This window comes from Pagrus pagrus (genome assembly GCF_965226575.1).
Source record: "Pagrus pagrus genome assembly, chromosome: 19".
Classification (NCBI taxonomy): domain Eukaryota; kingdom Metazoa; phylum Chordata; class Actinopteri; order Spariformes; family Sparidae; genus Pagrus; species Pagrus pagrus.
This window is the reverse complement of record NC_140203.1, coordinates 9051728-9070698: the sequence shown is the minus strand read 5'-3', so window position 1 is coordinate 9070698 and position 18971 is coordinate 9051728. Positions and strand designations below refer to the sequence as shown.

Genomic DNA, 18971 nt, shown 5'->3' with positions numbered 1-18971 from the left:
CGACAAAGATTTTATCACGTTTTTTTCTCACGATTGTCAGCTTTCGTCTCTAAACAGACCAAATAGTGTAAATGGGCCTTTAGGGAAAATGTGGGATTTGCAAGAATGCAGCGAGATTTTCACACAACATAATTATCATTTAACTGAATAAAACAGCTCCCATTTCCTTATTTTGTAAATGTTTTGTGTAAACAAAAACCATGTTTCAGAATTAATCGCAGTGTTCCGCTTTGATCCGAGTGAATTCTCTTTGAAAACGAGGCGAACATGTATGAAATGTGCATCCCTCAAAAATGTAACCTTGACCCTCACCTTGCAGGTACTTCGATGTTTGAGATGGCATAGAAGTACTTGAGCAGGTTATCTCTCTGGACGTAGGTGCCTCCGAGGGCGGGCCTGAGAAGCCTCAACCTAAGGTTGGTGAAGGTGAAGAAGTCCCTCAATCCCTTCATACTTTCCATGCGAGTGTACAGGCTGTCCATGTTCTGTAGCCGCGGTCCTGCAAACACAGCAAAGCGCGCCCGCACCTCGAACTTCACGTTCTTGTCGTTCTTGGAGCCGACCCAGCGCGAGTACTGCTCGGTGCAGATGACCCGTGTGATATTGGCGGGCGAAAGGTCACGCACACGTTTGGGTGGCATGTTGAAGGCGTCCATGCAGTCGTCAGCGTAGAACTGGTAGGGTTGCCAGGAGCGTCCGTGGTCCATGGACTTATCCATTACCATGATGGTAGGACGGCCATACTCGAAGGTGATCTGGATGTCGTCTGTGAGCTCCAGACTCTTGTTCCAGGCCATGGAGATGTTGGCCAGCAGGGGTTCTGGGTGGCGTCTCCATGTCACAGTCTGCCAGTAGGTGATTAGGCCATTACGTTCACGGTCCTGCATCAGCTGAGGAGGGTGGGCCAAGTCTGGGTTCGAGGCATCGCACTCATCACTGCACAGGTATGGGTTCTCCTACAAGAGAGATGAAGACAGAGCAACACATCAGTCAGGGTGTGAGGATTAATCTAATGATAGTGACCTTTAGATAAAAACTCTATATATAGTATATGAGCAAGTATCTAAACAAGTCACAGACTCAAGGAAAGGTGACGCCACAGAGGGGCCACGGGGCCTCTTTGTGTATGTGTCCTGTTGCGTTTAAGTACTCATCAGGTACAGACCACACAGACGACTACACAGTTTCATTATATCCTCCACTGAACCGTTATTCCATTAAAGTTACAGAAATAAAGATGTAATTAGATTACAGATGCATTCGGTAAAAAATGGGATTACTAACAGGGTAACAACCTTAAAATAAATGCACACACACACACCATGCACACACACATGACAACACTTGTATGTTTTCTCTTGTCTTTATTTGTATAAGTTTGGTATTAAGGTAATCCAAAAGAAACAGAAAGTAATCAAGTTGCATTACTTTAATATTGTGATACTTTAGGTAATTTAGGTAACTAGTAAATGCATCGGAATACATTTTTAGAGTAACTCTCCCAATCTTGATGGTAATTTTAGTGAACTCAATATTATACACAGTGAAGGGAAGAAGTACATTTAATATCCGATACTCTCAGAGTAACTCTTGTACTATTTGTATGAGTGCCTGGGTACTTTTTACAACACTGATTACATAAATATCACATAAACCAATGTAATAAAGGTGTTAAAGATTAATTTTGACACATGATTGGTGTTGGAGCCACCTTAAAAAAATGATTGAAATTAATCAAATTGGTGCAAAGTAATTGCCACACAATGAACATGGGCGCCTTTTCGGGTCCCCGGGGTCCATGGCCTGCATGCCCATGTGCAATTCAAGTCTCTAACAGACTGTAATTTCAGCTATAATGTCTCAATTAATGAGACAACCAAATACCTTGCAGACGATTCTTCAGCTCTCAGTTTCTCAGTCAAGGTTTCTAAACAGTATTCTGAGCGAAGGAATTAAAATGTTTCCTCCTCCAGTCCCCTTCCAGGCAGGTAAAGTATGGAAGCTGCCCTTTATGTGTTCTGATATCAGCCGTTTTTCTACTGCGCCTGTGACTCTCCACAAACACATCCATATTGTTCCTGCAAAGGGTGGTGTGTATCTAAAAAAAGGAGCGCCTTCAACTTCTCGCCAAGAGGGACAGAGAGCTTAAAAGTTAACTTGCCAAACAACACAACAGGAAGTGTGAAGGTCAAGAGGATTGTGCATCATCACTGTCTTTGCATAGACAGCAGAGTGCCGCTGCACTTTTAACTCCAGAGAATTGATCCTCCTCTTCTACTGATGCCAAGACTTTCAAGCCGCTGCCCCTCTACACAACTCAGAAGTCAACGGGATTATTCACACGCTCACAGAGGAGTACGGGCCCCTTTTATACCTGCACTAAGAAAGGCCTTTCACTCTGTGTTTGGAGATTTCAGGCGGCTCATCGTCCTTTTTCTACCAACAAGGCAAATTCATTATTTTTTCATTCATGTTCCTGCATTTCCACGTTCCAGAAAAATGTCAGGTCCCGTACCTCCCGTGACCTACATCCAGAGTTTTCTCAGCCCTCCGCAAAACTTCAAATAACTTTCTAGATTTCCAGTTCCCTGCATCCCTAATTCCTCGCTCGCTGGCTCGTCATATTGAGACATTTGCAGACATTTCAATAAAATTGACGCAGCTTACTGTTGTAAGCCAGTTGTCTGACATCCACATCTCCACAGAAGTTAAATATTTGCACAGAGAAATCCCAGAGATCCTCACAGTCATCTCTCATGGTGCTTAATTTGCAAAATGCAGCTGCAACGCTGTTTAGATTGTATCACATTCAAAAGGCTCCACATGCCCCCAGGATGTACTAATTAGACTGGTTATTATTTTCCACGATATTTCAGTCGTCGTATCAAAGGGTCATTTTTTTGTATTATTCGACCAAGTATTCATCTTACACAGCTGCCGGCTTATTTCATTAAACCTCACTCTACACATTTGTTGGATTACTTGAAAAATCCACTCATTTTCATGTATTTACTGATTATTTTATTTATCGTTTTATTTATTTTGATTTAGAATTACCTGTGACGTTTCCGGTCGACTCTGTGTCCGACCTCCTGACCTGTTTTCTCAACTTGTAGTAATTAAATTTTATAGCTGATGTTATCTTTCTTTTATTTAATGGGAATCCAATAGTCTCTCTGAATTTTATTGCATTCGGCTTAACAAGCTCTTGATGGAGTGCAGAGCGTGTCTTAAAATATCCTTCTTTTTTCTCCCACCTCCACCTCCTCTTCCTCCTCTCCCGTTTCTTCTTTGTTTTTGTTCCTTTTATTATTTTCCTGCTCTCGATGTTATTACTAATTCTAATTGTAGTGTTTAAGAAAAAGGCGACCAGAGATGAGGATCTTGAAATGCTGTTTGGTGAGGCAATGGAAATTATGTTGACAACAATAACGACAGAAAAAAAAGGCAGATTGACACCAGTGATTATTTTTGGAATATTTTTAGAAATTTGAATAATATATGACAAAGAGGAAATGACAAAAAGTAGTTTGAGGAAAAGTAGGTGAAGTAAAGGCTCGAATCTAAGCCCCAGTGACATCAAATATTTAGCTGAGCGAGGCACTAAAACTTTTAACATTTGACCTGCATGTGACAAAGAGCTGAATAACACTTACTTGTTTACATAATTTTTCTCTTTTAAAAAAACTTTATTTATTGTTTCTACATAAAACACATCCTGTTTTACTTTGTAGTCAGTTCTGGAGTGGAAAGGTTCTTGGCTGAAAGCGAATAAAAAGACACATTGCTTCCTGCGGCGACTCACTCCTACTTAGAGCTGAGAGCAGTATTAAATCTTAAAGAGCAGCTCTCATGTGATCACGTGATTGAGCACAAGTACGCTCAGAGCAGAAGCAGCCAATCAAAGAGCTTACATCTGCCCCTTACAATTTACTCCATCAATATCTATATGTGAATTAAATTTAAGTTCATTTTATTTGTATTAATCAACAGCAATCTGATGATATTAATAGGAATTCATGAATAAACAGCAGGGAATTGGCTCATGCTTTGAGCTTCCAGCCTGGACTGCTAGCTGCATGGCTAACTGAGCTAACTCGCTAATGGCAGCTACAGTTAGGAGCAGATAGCGGTGATATGCAGCCCCCTATTTGTTTGGAGCAGCTTGATAAATATACTTGATGTGAATAGTTTTCATTAATGTGCCTTTTCCTCGATGATTTCTAAAAATTTCTAAACCATATCAAACAACAGACTCAAGGACATTTTTAAAAAGACACAGCTTTGAATGAAATGTTTGATGCTGATTCGTGCTTACTCTGATTGGAGCGATGCATAAAATTCACTTGGAATAATTGCTGCCTTCTCAGCCATGATCATATTATAGCTACTGTACGATGAAGATGCTAAAGTTACACGGAAAACACGAGATATAACGTAATACTTAAAGCTCAACACAGCAGAATTAGATTTCACGTTGACTTGAAAGTGATATTCCCCAAAATCTTTCGAGTATCAAACAGTCAACCCACGTAGACTTTTAAGGTGGTTGTAAATAGTCTGTAGTTTCGTCCTTGATAGAAAATGGCAGCTGTAGTCAGCAGGAGGCTCTAACACAGGCAAACCAACGCACAAATGCTAGTTATGTGTTTAGCCATATTTCGTGTTTGTTACATACTGAGCAAACAGATGGGAAGTGGAGAAGTGGATTGTAAAGCGGTTTTAGTAGATTCTATGGATGTAACAATACTTTTCCATTGCAGTCCTAACATGAACACAAGCTGACCAAACTTTCTACAGCCACATTTCAAGCCTGTACAAAAGCTGATTGTTCAATACTCAAAAGATTTCGGGTGAAGTATCAGCAGTTTCTCCTTTATGATGCAGGCTCCAACGTGAAAGCAATACTGCATAATATCGACTGTGCAAGCGAGGATCGTGTGTCACCGCTTCTTTTCAGACTTTTTCACATCTACTGCCAAGAAGCGGCATCTGCCGACAGTTCTGCCTTTTGAGTAGAGTCATTGGACTGTACCGAGAGAAAGTGAGCAGTCAGTCAAATCCACTCCAGTGGTCTAATAACAAAAGCAAAAGTTACAATCCTGCGAGGCTGAGATTATAAATCATCTGATTTATGGTGACAACGCAGAGTGGGAAAACTCCAAACATAAGCAAACGCTGAGCCGGTGCTGAGGGAAGCTGTACGGCACAGGAGATACAGGATCGTAATGCATGTGAAGACGCAGCAGTGAGACTACAGGATCTGTGTACCAGAAGAAAAAGAAAAAAAAACTGCTGATTATCAATCTATCTCTCTCTCCTCACTGGAACAGTAGCATGGTATAGCATTGTTCTCTATCTGATAACCCAATTATCTCCCTTGCACTGACTCAGATAGAGATCACTGTCAGCGCAAACACACTTAGGATGATAATCTACAATGCCTATAAACAACTGCAACCGGAAAAGGTAATGAGAATTAGATGAAGGGGGTAATAGTGAAAGTCGGCAGCTCTTTTAAAGTGGAAAGTTACTGTTTACCGTTGTGCAGGCCAATTTCACCATGTTTCAAGTTCCTCTGCCTCTTAGTCTGCAGGGTAACTTGTTTTGACCTGCGCTCCACTGAATTCAATTCACAGCTCTTGTACTCACAATTGATCTTTGTCAGTCGCATGTGTTTAATGCCGGTGACCTCGCAGTAAAGAGATTTCCAGTAAATTACCCAACCCGTCAAATCATCAAACTGTTGCAGAAGCAGAAGCAAACTGAAAGAAAACTAAGGCAAACTGTAATGTAAAAAATGTGACTAATTGTGTCGTAGCAAACAGTTATAGTGCTGAACCTGCATTGTTGCTTTCAACCTCGTACTTGGATATTATTCGGATGCTTACAGGATAAATGCATTGTGAAAAGTTCAGAAACTAGGGCTGCACAGCATATGCATTACCATATTTTAGTTTTCTGTGATTGTTTTGCAATATGAAAAAATACAGGAATGTTTACCAGCTAACTCGAATAGCTCAGTAGAGTCATAAAGCCACTATGGTTACAACCACTGTTTGGCAGAGAGACTACTGAGTCGCAACGTTGTTATTATTAAAAAAACAAACTACATCCACTGAAGCCCATTTCTCCAAACTACTGAGAGCAGAATTTGTTTACACGGACGGAAGGACTGCGGCAACACCGTCCTAACAGCAGAGCTAAAGTCGCTGTAATCAAGGAAACTTACACTTAGCATAGCGACCATCAGTTGCAGTCAACATAGTCCGCATGAAAGCAGGATTTTACAAATAAATTACAAATGGCTTGTTTGTTTCAATCACATCACCACGTATTCAAACAGGAGGAGGAAGAAGTAGAATGATCTAATCCTACCCATCTGTCAAAGTCCGATTCAACTTGAACGAGGGTTTATTTAAATATTAATTACAGCATCACAGCAGGTGATCGATCATCTCAGCACACCATCAACGACTCGTGTCAATTCAAACCTTCACTGGCTTCTCTGCATCTTATAAGCACCACGTCGTTCAAACCTTTTTTTAGTTCATGTGCACTAAAACTGCATTATCACCTATCCTGAACTACAACAATAAAACAGTACTCTAACATGATGTTCACTTAAACAGGTGTTAAGGCTTGTAAAAATGATCTCATGTGTGTCTGACATGGTTTTTGCACCAGTATCTCTTTTCAGAGTGCTTCCCCTTTTTTTGTGCAGACACTCTCAGCTTTGCAGAAAAGCACTGGGGTCGTCACCGTTTTTCCTGACATCAATCACATGTAAGATTGGGCGGGACAAGTTACCCGTCACCCTGACAACCAAGAAAATGGAGGAGAAGCTTCCCCTGGCTGCGTCTGTCCATCCTGAGTTTTATCTGACAGAAACTATCATATCAGTGACAGAAAAAGTTGATTTGTCGGAGCAGCTCGTCTGGACGCTGAATGTAAGCTTGTTGTTAGCTGTGCAATCAGCCTTATGTTAGCATAGCATTAGCTAATCAATCAAAACCAACGTGCGCCGTTTTTTTCTCCCTCCGCACGAGAGCTTCAACCAAGCGCTCATAAGCCACCGCTCATCTGCCAGAAAAACACATTTCATGGACCCAGGCCCCAAAATAGCACCTATTCCTTTCCCCCATTTATTCCCTCTCATTAATATCCCAGAATATATGAATATACAAGTTTAACTGCTCGACACAAGATGTCTCCATCTTCACTGTAAAGTGAAGATTTTCAGCGAGCGCAGAGAAGATTGCCTTCAGCATTGAATGTGAAAACAGTCCTCTAGTGTCAATTTCGGCACATACATCACACGCTCAACTGTAGGAACAAGAGGAGAAGCTCATTTCTGACTGGAGGGGGACTTAAAACAATAATAGAATGTAAACACATATTTGACGTAGGATCTGCACTGAAGTGGCTTTTCCAGCGATAGTGTCCCTGCCGCTTTTGTATCCCTCCATTAGTGCATCCCGTGACCCGAGTCCAGACACACGTTCACACACACGGGACTGGATTAGCAGGCTGTTGTTCTGGGGATGACCCTCAACCTACAAATCCTATTGAAAATGATCTCACTGTCACACTGTCCCAGATACAACACACACAACTCTGGATAGGCTCGCTCCTGGAGTGTGTTTGTGTGAAGGCGAATCCACTAAACCAGGCGAGAAGCGAGGATCAATACAATATTTTTTTACGTCTTGTTGGATTAGAGTGTCGGGTCAAAAAGCTGCACGCTGCCGTTCATCAGTCTGCTCTGACCCCTCCGAGCCCATTAGGATTAGCTACAGTAGAGGTGATACGTACAGTAATATACGCTGGAAGATTTTTTTTTTTTTTTTATCCCCCACGAGAGACTTACGCACAAGGTTATGTTTAAGCCCTTTGTGTGCCCTGTCCTCCTTATCCCACTCGGCCTCCTGCCACTACGCTGCCCTGGCCCAGTACATATCTATGCCAGGATACACACACACCCGCAAACACACTCTCACACAGACATGCACACAGTCTCACACACAGATCCTGGCCAACTGCTGCGGCAGGTGGCCCGCACTGCTAAGCCCCTCCAGCAATTATCCTCGCTGGGATCCTGTCTCCACAACAACAGCCGCCATGATGCCCCTGCCTATGAGTGACTTCCTTGTTTTCACTTGCGGGATAACAATGTGATTCTCATTAATAACTCCTCCAGTGCTAAAGTTTCTGCCTTGTGCCGCGGGCTTCGGAGACCGATGCGAAACTGCGGTTAAAAAAATGACCTCCTGAAAAATGATCTTGCACAAACGTCAGTTTAGAAGTGAGTTATTTCACTGATCACTGGTAGCTTACAGACGTAGCAAGCTGCTGCGATGCATTTACACAGAAATAAAGCACGAAGAAAACCCCTTCCTCCCCTCATCCCTCGCTTTTATGACCATTTCTGTCCCCCTTCAAAATATTTCCTCGCCCTCTCTCTCTGCTTTATTTCTTCCTCCACTTATAGAAGTTTCTAAGTTATATTGCCAGCAAGGGGAATAAAAGGTAGGGACACACACTCAGAGAACACAATTTATTTTGTTTTGGAGAAACATCAAATGAAATGACCTTCCCATTAAAAAGGCCACAGAGGGGAAGAGAAAGGGATATTGCTTTTTCACTTATAACGTTAATCTTTTATTTTGGCGGCGTTTTTTCCATCATACTGGAGATTCCTGTTTCCCCCAGTGAAGATGGTATGTGTGTGTGTAGCCTGAAATGTGTGTTCATGCATGTGTAGAATGGCAAATCATATAATTTCACTTTAATTACCTGAAACAGTGATTATTTGCTCGCTGTAGAACGTCTCGCTGAGAACCAAACAGCAGTCAGCAGGTGTAAATGTGTCTTAGGTGTGTGTGTTTGCGTGGGTGGGTGTTGTTTATGTCGGTGTGCGAGCGTGCAAGCAGAAGTAAATGTTTACTGTAGGAAAGTGTGATTGTGCCGGAGGAGGAGAGAAGAAGGACACCAGCAGGGCTCGTCCACCTAAGATCACCACAGTCGGACCCGGACGAGTTATGTCAGGAACTTCAGGTAATGCTTCCAGCAGATGCACAGAACAGGAGTTCAGCGAGAGTGTTTTTTTTTCTTGAAGAACCTCTGATGAGGTGAATTCAGGTAAAAGCTATTATCTTTTATTGATGTCTGTTATTAAATCTAAACCAATTACAAAGGAGGAGGACGCAGATAAAGAGAGGCGGGCGGGCTGGAAAAGGATTTAAAGCTTTGAGACAACTGGGATGTGGACTGTTCAACGGAAATCTTTATATTATCTTGTACTTTCTGTGTTTCTTAAAAAGGGGTGGGAAAAAACATTGATACAGGAATATTAAGTTACTTCCTAGCGATACGCAATCGATACACCAGGACTAAACATTGACATTTTTATTGGTTAGGTTTGTACAACAAAAGTACTTGGTTAGGTTTAGGAAAACATAGTTTGGGTTAAATGTGCAATAACATAGGAATTTTGGTACTAAATGAACGAAAATCATCATCAGAAAGTGAAGAAATAACAGTAGTGACATTATGACGTCTGTATTGTGTTGCAGAGATATCTACTTAAGTCAGCATGCAAAGCTTCCTTGCTTGCGGCATGAACAGTAACAGTCCGCCGGAGCTCACAGTCTGGACCACTAGCTGCACAGCTAACTGAGCTAACTGGCAGCTATGGTTAGCAGCAGTTTGCAGTTACTGTGGTGTTATGCTGCACTTTATTTGTTGGCATTTCTTACATAACGGTCTTTTCCCCTTAAATCGCCGGGCTCTGACATTACTAAAATGTAATTGGTCCGATATCGGATTGCACATGGGAAACGCATCGTGATAGCATCGTTTCCAACTCCACAACCCCAGATTTTTAAAACGTTAACACTTGTAGTCTTCAGAGTACACACAGCTTCCTCTGGAGCCACAAAAGGCTATAAACAACTTTTTTTTTTTTTAACACATGCAGTAAAACTCCCCAAACCTGTAAACACACTTTGACGTGCAAAACCAGCGGTCTTCCCCTTTAATTGAGAAGCTGCGTTCGAGGTGTTAAAGGGACAATTCTGGTGTTGTCAGCCTGGGTGTTATCCTATTTTGGTCCCTTGGTACCTGCAACGTCTGTTGTACACATTTGTAGGAAACGCAGACTCCAGGAAGAACAATAACAACTGGGGCAATGATTGTGTTTCTCCTTCCGATTTTACAGAAAGTGTTAAATCAACAGAACTCAAACATTTGTCTTTGAGTCCGACTGAAAGTAAACACAGACAGTATCCCTCCAGAAATTGTCGCAGAGAAGTAATTGAGAGGATTTCAGTTGATTTCAAGTTATTTGAAAAGCTGTAAGAGACTCATGCTTCTCGCCCCAATTAAGATGGTTCTTCTCTTAGTCCACATTTCCACTCACCACCTCCGTCTTGGAAATTTGGGGGATTCTACAGCAGGAACGATTTTAATAGTGACAAAGAGTTTGAGTCTCCTACGGCTTTCGACACAACAGAAATCATCTCAAATACTCTACAGGCACTTCCAGGGGACTTTTTTCTGTCTGTATCTCTGAGATGGATTCTGCTGCATTGAAGTTTTGTTGGAAAGCTCCACATTCTTGTCTGTATTCCCTAAATGTCTACAACGGAGGAGGTAAGTAAAAATTTTATAGTGAGCAGCATTCACAAGGGACACAAATATGATAACAACCAAGTTGACAAATTTCCCTTTCCCTGAATTATTACTCAAATGCTGTAGCCGGTCTATCTCACACATGCACAAACACACTCACAAACACTGGCTCTGAAGTTTCTCTACATATGGTCTCTGGTCTTAAACAGCAAGGCGGTTTGCTAAGTTCACCTCAGGCTGTCTAAGCCCCTGCGGCCAATCCCTCTTAGTATCACCTCAGTGAGGGATAAATCTCACTTATAACCATCCCCCCGTTCTGCCAACACATCTAAACACACTCTGATCACTTTCAACTGTGTCCTAATGGGGAAGCAAGCCATGCCATTACATCACTGCACCCTCCCCCACCTCCCTTGTTCATACAGCCACTCTTTCTGTCGCTCTCTTTCGCTGTCTGTTTCTTTCTCTCTGTTCCCTTCGTTAATTATGCCCCGCACGGTCAAACCTGCTCACGCTGCGCCCAAATTCACCTCCGAGGGTGTTTTATTAGGACACTGGCCACCTGGGCTAGCTTTCACCCCGGGGAGGTGCATCAGGGATGGCCCACTACTGGGTGTGAGTGGCCCTTTTGCATTGGCCTTGATGGCCCACTGCTGGGCAGGGCAGGCCAGCGGGCCTGGCAGGGCTACACTGGGCAGGGAGTATGAAGTATGGCCATAGGCCCAGTCTGGGAAGCACTGATCCACGCTACCAGCTGCCATCTTCCTCCCCTTCCTGCCTGCTCCCCTTCCGCTGCTGCGCGGCTTCTCTCTCTTCTCATGTCTATTTTTAGAGCTGGCTGATTTCTACCTTCTAAAACGGGCAAACGTGTTGTGGAACAGGAAGGTGTGTCTTTTTTTTTTTTTTTTTGTTGTCTTTCTAAGACATACTACCGTGCGCGGTCGGCCAACTCGTGCACACGTTTCACACACCCCTGCTGGTCGGCGTTAACGTCACAGCACACTGTACATTCCTGCACACATCCCATTTGCATTCGGCTGCTCTCTGTTCTCGGCCCCCGAGAGAGACGGCTGATTGAAGGTTTCGGTTCAAAACCCAAAAAAACGAAATAACAAACAACAGCATGGCGAGAGCTTTTTGAATGCAGCATTTTCATACCGACAGTGTGTGTACTACTGTGGAACTGTGGTCTGATTTCATCTTTCTGCTTAGCTAAGCTTGGATCTTCCTCACCTCTCCCTCATCATTAGCTATCCCCCCCTCTGCAACACGCCGCCTCACCCTCCCTCAAACCTCCTTACTCCATCATCCTCAACCGCGAGCTGAGACTCTATAGTAGCTATCATACGGAGAAACTACAAAGAAACTACTGAGGCTCCTAACACAGCACTAGTGACAGTAGCATCTTTGTCAAAGTGCTGGAAGCCCGTCATGTTGAAAGAAGCCAACATGCTGGCCTGTTTGGCTGAGGAGAAAGGATGCTGCATTCCCAGAAAACAAGAGAGATAAATAGAGTGGGAAAAAAAAATGCATCCCTGTGGAGATGGAGGACCAAAAACTACTGTAAACCAATGCAAGCGGAGGAAGCTACAGTAAGCCTCCACATCAAAACCCCCCAAAAAAGTGAATTCCACCATAGTTTTTAGGAACACACTGTAACACTCATAGGGTGCGAGAGGGGGGGGGGGAATGATTTTGCATCTTCCGCAGTATGTCTCAAGTCTTAATAAGGATGAGCAGCTCTGCGCACTGGGTTGATGCAGTATTTTTTTTTTTTTCCAGTGCCCTGACTTTCCCTTGACTTGTGGGATTGCTGAATGAGTGAATGTAAATGTACACCAATTAGATAAGAAACTGGCTTTTCTGTAAAGCTGCCAAATCCGGGGGCAAGAGGAAGGAGGGGGGGGGGGCGAAATGCTGCTTGCCTGAAAATAAATGATCTGTATACCAATAACCCTCAACTAATGCTCAGCTGACAGGTCCGACACGCAGACAGAGGAGATTTAATGGCCTTGATTCCCAGCTGAAGTCTAAGTTGGGTAAATATTTGTTGATGCTGAGTGATTTTTTTACCCAAAAATACCTCGTTTCCGTTCTAAAGAATGCAACAATGTGGATCATCGCGGTCTAGAAAAGCGATTTCTTTTGCTCAAAAATGAACCCGAAGACCTCACGTCTGACGTTCCCAAGCAAACTTTCATCTCGCACCTCCTTCACTCTCAGCCGGAGCATAGGGGGCCTGCTGCAATCCCCACCGCGCCAGACGACCTGAGGAGAACCAGAACTTTCCACCATAGAGACCCCGTCCGATGCAAAAGTGCTGACTAAGCCCAGGCTCCTTCCTGTCCCGCCCTCTGCCCCCTCTCTCTTTTATTTCCCCCTCTCTCGCCAGCCCGAGCAGTGCACTCTGGATCCACGGGATGGAGCGACGCTGGCCAACCCTTGTAAGGAAGCCCATTAAGGAGCCCATCAATATTTCATCATTGCTCACTCAGAAACATAGTTATAGAAGTTTCCAGGCCGGGGCCATTAGGGGGCAGACGTCAATACGTTATGGCAGCGAGCATTTCTCTTCAATTCTCCCCCCCCACCTGCTCCTCGCCTCCGTCCGTCTCCCGTCTCAAGACGAGTCATCGGAGAAGCTTTCTCGAGACGACAGTGGTTTCCGCTACTTCTACATTAAACAAATCATTAACCATTAGGTATCCAAGGAGCAGGGTATCCTTTCCTGCTCCTGTCAGATGACCCCCACCCCCAGCTCAAGTACTGTTATGAGTCTCAGTGAGAGGAAGGGAGGGAGACCGGGTTTGACAGTGGTTTGTAAATAGGAAACAAATCCCCAACAACACCTAATTAACAGCACGACACGATGGTATAATATGACGTCTCTCCAAACACATTTTGTGAGCTCTTGACTCATGGCTGCCGAGACGGGTCTGGCACCTTCACTTCTGGCCAACTGGCCGAGTGGACGCTCATCAAGAGGACGAACTTGCCGTCTCACACATACGGTGAGTCAAATCTAAAACTTTCCACTGAAAGAGGCAGGAGGAGGGGGAGGGGGGAGGGGGGGTGAAGCTTAATTGCAGTCTTCTTAGGATTACAATGATTTTATAACCCTTATTTCAAATTATTACACTCGCATTAGCCGGGATGGGAACTAGCCTGCAGGCTAAAGTGTGTTAAATATTGCTGTGGCAGACATTTTAACGAGTTTTCCTCCAGCTCACCCTTCAGTGTCCTTGGAACTAAGAAGGTGCCGCTTATATGCATTTTTACCGGGGGAAATGTGAGGTGCTCTGGAAGCCCGAATCAAAACCGGATCCCAGGCTGCCAAGTCCATGCTAATGTAAACAACACCTCCAGAGCTCTCTGAGGGAGGCCGAGCTGTGCCAAGTCATTGCACTTATGTCATCCCTTTTAGATCCCTATAGCTTTTATAGTGTGAACCCTGCTCTCACATTACACCTTTTTTTTTTGTGGGTCATTACTTTTCACTGTTGTCACAAGTCAGCTTAACTGCATGACCTTGTGATCTTGTTGATTTTTAGATACATAGTTTCAACTTTTTTTCTCTTTTCTTACTTTTAACTATCTATAAATGAGTGTGGAGCACGAGCACGTGTGCACACTTCTGTCCATTTGAAAGTTATTTACAAAAGGTATAAAAGAACTCACCAGCGTGCAGAACCTCTCTGGCGGGTTCCCACACGTGATCCCGGGCGGGTCCACCTTGATCCGCATGTGGTCTTTCATGGACGCGGTTTTCGGCTGGCACGCGTACTGCTCCCACACCGAGCCCTCATCCGTGCTCACCAGGGACTTGCACAGTTCGTACTGGCCCAGCGTGGAGGCCAAGCAGCGCAGCAGCAGCAGAAACACGGCCTGGAGGAGCATGGCAGGCTGGGAGGGTGGTTGGAGCAGGGTCCGGCGCAGGGTGAGGGGGCCACGGAGCTCAGAGGAGAGGTGAGGCGCATGGAGCGGTGATCATGAGGAAACAGTGGACAACCCTGCCACCATACTGCTGCACACTGTGAAATGGGGAGGAGGCAGGTAAATTGACACAACTCGCCTCCAGGCTTTTTAAATGACAGGAGGACACTTGGCGCTCAGTGTCTCTTCACAAATATCGACGGCCCCCAGAGAGCCGAGAGAGGGACGCTTTCTTGTTTTGACGGCTGGTTTCCTGAGGATGATGGGCGGTGGGTGGAGAGGCGGATAATGTGACAGAGATTAATCTCGGCATACACTTTAACCATAGTGTTTGCTGGGAGTTGGGTGGGAGATATCAACGCGTGTCCATGTCTCAGAGAGCGGTGTCCTGCGGGGAAACAGTGGAGCTGCGGGTCGGGGAGGACGAAGGAGAGGCTGCTGCGTCTTCAGGTATATCCATTGGACGTTTCGCACTGGCCGAGCTCCACTGATTGTCCTGGGGGGGGGGGGGGGGCGAAATGAGGACAAATGTGAGAGAAGGAGGGAGTTAGTGTGATGAGGAATCGACTCACTACATCCTCAATCAAACAATAAACGCAAGACAGATATTTTCCAGAGCTCAGCTTGTGAGTAAAGTTGATTTTCTTTTACATGAATAAAAGTTTAATGTCAGTGTTTGAAATATACATGTGGATGAGCGGGTTGCGTTCTTATTTTGTGCCATAATTAACTCCTTAATTATGCTCTAGTAATTGGCTGTAATTTAGCTCAGGGAGTGGGGGGAAACCATCTCATTCGTCTTCAGACTATGAGGAGAACTTTTAAGCGAATGCGTGGCACAGAAAACTGGTCAAAAAGCCAGTCAAGTTTGGTTCAACTCGCCTCTCGTCCGCGGTGCAATCGCTGATATTTAATATGAAGAGCTGCAGGTTCAAAAAAACGCACTTTAAGGCGCCGCATCGTGTGGAGAGCCTTGTGCGTAAAAACACGTGCTGCTGCCGGGTGCCGCCTGCGCGTACAAGAGTTGTAATTGCTCCTATAGCTCTTCAATGCAGGGGATGGAGAGCAGGACAGATGTTTTGTTTGTTGTCGTTTTGTTTTTTTTAAATAATAACGGCACTGTGGGAAATATCCATCAGAAAGAGACTTTCAATAACCTGCATCACCGATTTTTTTTTTTTTAGTATAAGCGAAAATGCGCAAAAACCCGAGAGGTAATTACGCTCACAAATCAACTTGTCTCGGATCAAATGTCATTTTCTTGGCAGTTTCTGATTCACGGGCCTCTTTTCATTATTCTGTCTCACTTCAGCATCCTGTCATTAATTTAATAATCAACTTTAAACCCACTGGAAGTAGTTACCGGCGGATTTATTCACTTCATTTAACCATAATTCGATTTTTAAACGGAATACATGAATAAATGAATAAATATAGGCGACATTTTTTTTTTTTTTTTTTTTTTTTTTTTGTGCAGCGTGCATGCACCTCACTGATCATAATCCGACTGTCATCCCACATTGACACAAGCCTGGTCCCCTGCACAAAGCTGGACTCTGACTGACTTACTTCTCAAGTGAATATCCCGGCGCTGACAGTCCTGTAGGGGTGTGTCAGCATCTACAGTAGTGCATCCCGCCGCGCAGCAACCCTCACACTGTATTTAGATGCTGTCTTATCCTCAAATCAATGCAGGAATTTTGTTGCTGAATTCACCCTAAAGTGCTCTCATCCCTCTCTGATCATCCCGGCAGCTCCTCGGTGCAGACTTCAAACAGCTTGAACAGCAAAAAAAAAACAAAACGCATCGTGTGTGTTGCGATTATATCTGATACTTACTTCTAACGTGCATCCGTGAGACGGGTCAGCACTTTGTGTGGCGTTGGAGTCCGTGCACGTCCCCCCTCTCTTCGGGCATTAAAACAAGAGAGATCCCCCCCCCCTACACACACACATACACACACACAGCACACACGCGCACACACACACCGATCATCCACTGTACTCGCTCCCCGCCGCGGTCCTCACTGTACTCCCGTGTCTCTGCCTCTCTTGCCCGGCTCGCTGTTTGTTTTGCGCCTTCCGCCGGATACTTTTTTTTTTTTTTTTTTTTTTATCACACCGTGGATGGCTGCGCACGGTAGATCGGTGTCCTAGATCTGGAAGCGGCTGGGAAAAGAGGACTGAAATCCAGCGTCAAGGAGTATCAAAAGTATAAAATATTGACTTTGAGGAAAGGCTTGTGCCCGCCCTTCTTCCCCCCCTCTCCTCCTCCTCTTCCCACTTTACAAGCTCGGGTTTACCCGGGATGCTCAAGGGCAGAAAGAAAGAGAGGGGAGAAAAAAAAGGCTTTATGGAAAATATCACCCTCCCTCCTTCTCCTCCTCCCTCCCTCCCTCTCTCTCTCTCTGTCTCTCTCTCTCTCTCCCTCCCTCCCTCCCTCAGTTAATGCCCAGGCTAAATCCTTTTACCATCACTTTCAATCACTATCTGAGCTTTTATCTGCTCCAGCCCCTGCTGCCTGAACCGGGGCGGTGCAACCTCTCCTCTCCGCTGCTGCTCCAAACTGTACCCCACCAGGTCCGGTCTGCTGCTCGGCTTAAAGGACCAGCTGGGGTTACTGTATCTGTCCAGATGTGTGTTCAGTGACTTACTGTACCAGAAAGGGTGAATGAATAGTGACCTCATCCTACTTTATCTGCTCTCATGCTGCCGTATAACTTTTCCCCATAAGATCTTATTGTAATAACTCTTGCTGTGGCTTCTCCAGCCGGCAGTTTATGTTATATTAATTATGATTAACACTGGATCTGAACTTAAAGTTCATGTTGCAGTGCTGTGTACTGGATCCATCCTGCAGCAGAGTGCTGTGCCGATGTGGCGCCAACTTCTATTGCACAACAGGCCACATAACTCACATTAATCAACAACACATTTAGTCAGTTTTTATCTCATTTGTTATTGTGTTGGTGAGGCTTTCCGTGGTTTAGTAGTTGCGCAAGTAGCACATGATGTTGCAGTTCGGTCGTTTAGAACAGGATACAGCTTGCAGAGTTTGGACAAGGTTCAGATGAGGCCGCATCCGTCCCTCCAGCAGATGACAGGATGACACAAAAGTCAACTTGTGCCGGAGTCACGCTCTCCCATAAATCAGTTTGGGAACTTTGGGAAGGCCTCAAAGTTGTGCGTGATCAGAAATAATTCATCTATCCGTCGTGAAAATTTCTCTGAGCAGATGGCCAGGCTGTACACACACACACAGTGCACTATACACTTTTCTGTTCGTTCACACAGACTGATGTCTTTAAAGCCTGAGGACATTAGCCCACAGGTTCTTGTATACATTAAAGGGGAGCTCCACCTAGTTCACACATCAAATCAGTCTACAGGTGGAAATACGAATGCATATGTGAAAAAAGTTGCATAAATCCTTTGTGGCTCGAGAGAGAGAGCTGCGCGAAATCTGATAAATTGCCCCAAGTGATGTCACCTGAGTCAGCATCAGTTGGGGCTGAAGAAAGTTTGAAGTCTAACTTTTGGAGGAGGGGTTAAATAATGTCTTCATATAGACACTCGTCCCTGAAGTAGAAACACACTGAGTTCCTCTAAAGGTTGCTAGTCTCTGAGGAAAGTTCCTGCATTGGTAACGTGGCTGAAAAACACACATTGCTGGAGTTTATCAGTTTACTGTTTACAGCTTTTATTTACTCTTTAAGGGGACAGTTCACCCCAAAATAAAAAAATAGATATTTTTCCTCTTACCTGTGGTGCTGTTTATCCATCTAGATTGTTTTGGTGTGAGTTGGAGATATCTGTTGTCGTATCACCGTGCAGAAGGAAGCCTGCAGCTTCTCATGGTCGAGACTAACTCGCTTGCTAACGTTACAGCTCAGCTGAAGAGGACGACGTTAATGTTTACATCCAATGCTTTCAAGGTCAAAAGCCTCTTGTCCATGAGTGGATGCACGCTTCCTGGAAAGAAAATGGTACATGAAACTGCTCACAACAAAGTCTGTGGTTTATCTTGAATAACTTGGTGTTGATTTGTGGAAAGAGACGTTGCTGTTGAGTTTTTCAAATGTATTTTTTTGCTAGAATATTTGAGAGAAGGCTGACATCTCCAATATCTCTGATATTTCCAAAACTAAATACTAAACTGCTGAAATAGCCTTTTAATTGTGGATTTTTAACTATGAATTACAGGATAATTTGACCTCTTGAAGCCTTGAAAGTTACCCACAGACCCATAGACGAGATGTAGCTGGTGACAAGTAGACATTAAATGTTGAGAACCACTGTGGTAATCGCCGGACACCTACCCAGTTATCAGAACCTCCTCTCTATGGCAGCTAACACAACGTGAAAGAGATGTGCAGCTTCTTCCAGAACCCCAAAGGTCCCTGCAC

The 18971-nt window shown here is 44.3% G+C and overlaps 1 protein-coding gene across 2 annotated transcripts in view; it reads right to left on the bottom strand.

Moving 5' to 3' along the window:
* ntng2b (netrin g2b) overlaps nucleotides 1-16864 on the bottom strand; it is a 69416-nt gene extending 52552 nt beyond the window's left edge. Inside the window, exons 1-3 of one of the 2 annotated variants that reach the window (XM_084383779.1) lie at nucleotides 16405-16864; nucleotides 14311-15061; nucleotides 313-956 (exon numbers count right to left, since the gene is read on the bottom strand). In XM_084383779.1, the coding sequence (XP_084239905.1) occupies nucleotides 313-956; nucleotides 14311-14529 (863 nt within the window). In that variant the 5' untranslated portion in view covers nucleotides 14530-15061; nucleotides 16405-16864. Of the gene's footprint in view, nucleotides 1-312; nucleotides 957-14310; nucleotides 15062-16134; nucleotides 16314-16404 lie in introns of those variants that run through there. The other variant, XM_084383780.1, reaches the window with a different exon arrangement.
* Nucleotides 16865-18971: the final 2107 nt, after the last annotated feature.